General features: G+C 32.6%; 1 protein-coding gene across 1 annotated transcript in view; it reads right to left on the bottom strand.

The window, feature by feature from the left end:
- The window catches only part of LOC107600821 (serine/threonine-protein kinase PAK 1-like), a 54,389-nt gene that overhangs the window by 19,120 nt on the left and 30,892 nt on the right, over nt 1-4,377 (bottom strand). Inside the window, exons 3-6 of the mRNA XM_016292795.1 lie at nt 2,154-2,248; nt 1,166-1,230; nt 960-1,024; nt 294-397 (exon numbers count right to left, since the gene is read on the bottom strand). Of these exons, the coding sequence (XP_016148281.1) occupies nt 294-397; nt 960-1,024; nt 1,166-1,230; nt 2,154-2,248 (329 nt within the window). The remainder of the gene's footprint in view (nt 1-293; nt 398-959; nt 1,025-1,165; nt 1,231-2,153; nt 2,249-4,377) is intronic.

Here is a 4,377-nt window from a genome sequence, read left to right as displayed (position 1 = left end):
AGTGGCGTGCCTTTTTTTTAAAAAGGGGGTGGGACAGGAGTGTGTGTGTGTGTGTGTGTGTGTGTGTGTGTGTGTGTGTGGTGGTTAATGTATCGACACTAGAACTAATTTTTAACGTGATAGTTTCATTCTTACATGCACTATAATAAAATATATTATTAGGCCCGAGATTCTTCACATCAGTGAATAAATACATAGATATGCAATAAACAATCGTATTTCTGAACAGTCTAGTGGTAGAATTTTCGTGTCACGTGAGCTGAGGGAACATTTCTCCATATTCCCCTCCTGACCTCAAACGCTTCTCTGTGTGTCACAGATAAACCTGGAAAACACAGTCGGACATCACAATGACTCACCACTGCGTTGGAAGAGCTGTAGCTATCCGCACCTTTATCTGAAATTAAAAACAGACGAATGAGAAATGAGAAAGAGACATAGAACTAATCTATAGACAACATATCACTGACATTGTTTTTTCAACTGCTGATTTATAATGGATTTGGTGGCTGATATAAAGCCACTGACAGTGGCGTACCTTTTTTTTAAAAAGTGGGTGGGACAGGAGTGTGTGTGTGTGTGTGTGTGGTGGTGTGTGTGTGGTGGTTAATGTATCGACACTAGAACTCATTTTTAACGTGATAGTTTCATTCTTACATGCACTATAATAAAATATATTATTAGGCCCGAGATTCTTCACATCAGTGAATAAATACATAGATATGCAATAAACAATCGCATTTCTAAACAGTCTAGTGGTAGAATTTTCGTTAGGCGTGTTCTAATCTGCCCTCGCATTTTTTTCCCCCCTTATTATAATCAAAAATGTTCATCAGTGATTGTATATCAAGAGCAGGGAGCAGGGTATTTTGTTTTGTGATTTAACTGGAATAAATACTGTATATAGTCTCTGCAACGTCATTAAGCGATAAATTGAAGCGCTCGTGTGTAAAGAGAACGTTCCGTCACTAATAACATCACAACGAACATTTCAAAAACAACATAATACAGCGCCAGATCACATCTTATTTAAAAGAAAAGAATGACAGCTGGATATGTTTCATCTGCATTAGGTATAAAATACACATACAATATTAAATATATATATATAATATATAAATATATACATAAGATATAATATATAAAATGTAATTGTATAAATTGCTTCTTCTGCTCGAGTTTGGTGATGTTGGACGTCTGGAGCAACCGTGCCCACTGCTCAGGCATGCCCTACATAGAGAGCCACAAATACAAGCATGGAGTAAACCACGGTAATCAGCCTATGCCAGTGACAATGAAAGCATGCGCATGCCAAAAAGCTCTCATTAACACTCATTACACACACTGAACTCAACTCAGTGTCATTCGGAGGAAAAGTACGGCTGATTTAGGGGTCAGGAAAAGACCACAGCTCATTTAATATCTTATCAGATATATTAATCCAGATGTAAAGCCACTGCTCAGGCATGCCCTACATAGAGAGCCACAAATACAAGCATAGAGTAAACCACGGTAATCAGCCTATGCCAGTGACAATGAAAGCATGCGCATGCCAAAAAGCTCTCATTAACACTCATTACACACACTGAACTCAACTCAGTGTCATACGGAGGAAAAGTACGGCTGATTTAGGGGTCAGGAAAAGACCACAGCTCATTTAATATCTTATCAGATATATTAATCCAGATGTAAACAGGAAGACAGATCTGGACCCGGAGGTTAATCCTGCGAGTCTGAACTGCTGGAGGTTCATTTTCTATATTTGGGTTGCTGATGTCAAATGAACATCTTCAGCCATTTTTCTTTCCGTTTGTCCTATTTTGCGTGCTTTATTTAGCACTTTCTCTTTATAATCAGGTGAGTTCATTCATTTTACAGGTTAAGTGCAGAGTAAAAGTGCTATTTAACAAGCTCCTAATGAATTTTACATTTAGATTTGGCTATAATTTGTCAAAGAAGTCAATATTTTGTTCCCAGTGGTTGGATACAAATCTCAAACTGTCTTAAACTGGATACACAATCAAATGTGAAGTCACAAAAAGAGAGTCTACTGATCTAGAAATATATGCATATGTGATAATGTCTGAAGGCATAAATAGAATTGTTTTCTACATGTGGGCATCCTGCAGGAAAAGGTCTTTGCTCAGGCTTACAGTGAACTCTCCAGTGACAGCGTCAAAGCCAACATGGATGGTGTGCTCAAAGTCCGACGGCAGAGAGATCTCCGGACGCTCTTTCTTCTTATTGGCTGAAGACGAGGATGGGGGCGGAGACACAGTTGAGTGAAAGAAGAGAATAACAGTTAAGGGATGTTTAAATGTAGATGATTCCAAGCACTTATTGTAAACATACAACAAGTTTTTTCATTTTGTCTCTTTATTAGACACATACAGTACAGAATAGCGGGAAACTATTGTATACTTTTTTTTTTTGAAATTATATTTCATATAATGATTTAAAATGTTGGCTTTAGAAAGCCTGACTAACAAGTTTGAAGAAACGTGAAGGTTTTTAGTTTTAAGTAGTTTTAAAACTTGAAGTTTGAAGGTTTTGAAGGCCCTCAGTACATCAAAAAAAAAAAAAACAGAGACAGACAGACTATCATAGCATGCATATTTTAACATGTTGTTAACGTTTCTCACGTTTTTGCCTTTTTCTAACATTTTAACACATTGCTAGCATGTTAGAAGCATGTTTTATCAAATTGTTAACATGATTTAACACACTGTAAGCATGTTTTAACATCACATTTACAGACACTTTTTTCCAAAGCGACTTACAAATGAGTACAATAGAAGCAATCAAACCAACAAAAGAGCAATAATATGCAAGTGCTGCGACAAGTCCTGGCAAGTCTAACGCAGTACATGTAGAAATAAAAATGAAAACAAGTAGATAGAATAGAAATAGACTAGAGAACGCTGTTAGAGGGTTAAGTTTTTTTTAATAATAAATAAAAGATGGAATAGAAATAGAATAGAGAACACTAGTGTTAGAGAGTTAAGTTTTTATAATAAATAAAAGAATACAAGTAGATAGAATAGAAATAGAATAGAGTGCTAGTGTTAGAGAGTTAAGTTTGTATAATAAATAAAAGAAAAGTAGTTAGAATAGAAATAGAATAGAGAGTGCTAGTGTTAGTTAAGTTTTATAATAAATAAAAGAAAACAAGTAGACAGAATAGAAATTGAATAGAGTGCTAGTGTTAGAGAGTTAAGTTTTTATAATACATTAAAGAAAAGCAGTTAGAATAGAAATAGAATAGAGAGTGCTAGTGTTAGTTAAGTTTTATAATAAATAAAAGAAAACAAGTAGACAGAATAGAAATAGAATAGAGAGTGCTAGTGTTAGAGTTAAGTTTTTATAATAAATAAAAGAATACAAGTAGATAGAATAGAAATAGATTAGAGAGTGCTAGTGTTAGAGAGTTAAGTTTTTATAATAGATAAAATAAAACAAGTAGATAGAATAGAAATAGAATATAGAGTGCTAATGTTAGAGAGTTAAGTTTTTATAATAAAAGAAAACAAGTAGATAGAATATAAATAGAACACAGAGTGCTAGTGTTAGAGAGTTAAGTTTTTATAATAAAAGAAAACAAGTAGATAGAATATAAATAGAACACAGAGTGCTAGTGTTAGAGAGTTAAGTTTTTATAATAGATAAAATAAAACAAGTAGATAGAATAGAAATAGAATATAGAGTGCTAATGTTAGAGAGTTAAGTTTTTATAATAAAAGAAAACAAGTAGATAGAATATAAATAGAACACAGAGTGCTAGTGTTAGAGTTGTTTTTATAATAAAAAAAACAGTAGATAGAATAGAAATAGAATAGAAAGTGCTAGTGTTAGAGTTAAGTTTTATAATAAATAAAAGAAAACAAGAAGATAGAATATAAATAGAATACAGAGTGCTAGTGTTAGAGTTGTTTTTATAATTAAAAAAACCAGTAGATAAGTAGATAGAATAGAAATAGAATACAGAGTGCTAGTGTTAGAGAGTTACGTTATAAATAAAAGAAGACAAGTAGATAGAATAGAAATAGAATAGAGAGTGCTAGTGTTAGAGAGTTAAGTTTTTATAATAAATAAAATAAAACAAGTAGATAGAATAGAAATAGAATATTGAGTGCTAATGTTAGAGAGTTAAGTTTTTATAATAAAAGAAAACAAGTAGATAGAATATAAATAGAACACAGAGTGCTAGTGTTAGAGAGTTAAGTTTTTATAATAAAAGAAAACAAGTAGATAGAATATAAATAGAACACAGAGTGCTAGTGTTAGAGAGTTAAGCTTTTATAATAAATTAAAGAAAAGTGGTTAGAATAGAAATAGAATAGAGAGTGCTAGTGTTAGAGTTAAGTTTTATAATAAATA

Source organism: Sinocyclocheilus grahami, unplaced genomic scaffold (assembly GCF_001515645.1).
Source record: "Sinocyclocheilus grahami isolate Dianchi unplaced genomic scaffold, SAMN03320097.WGS_v1.1 scaffold14.1, whole genome shotgun sequence".
Classification (NCBI taxonomy): Eukaryota; Metazoa; Chordata; class Actinopteri; order Cypriniformes; family Cyprinidae; genus Sinocyclocheilus; species Sinocyclocheilus grahami.
The sequence above is the reverse complement of the archived record's forward strand: the minus strand, read 5'-3'. Positions and strand labels throughout refer to the sequence as shown.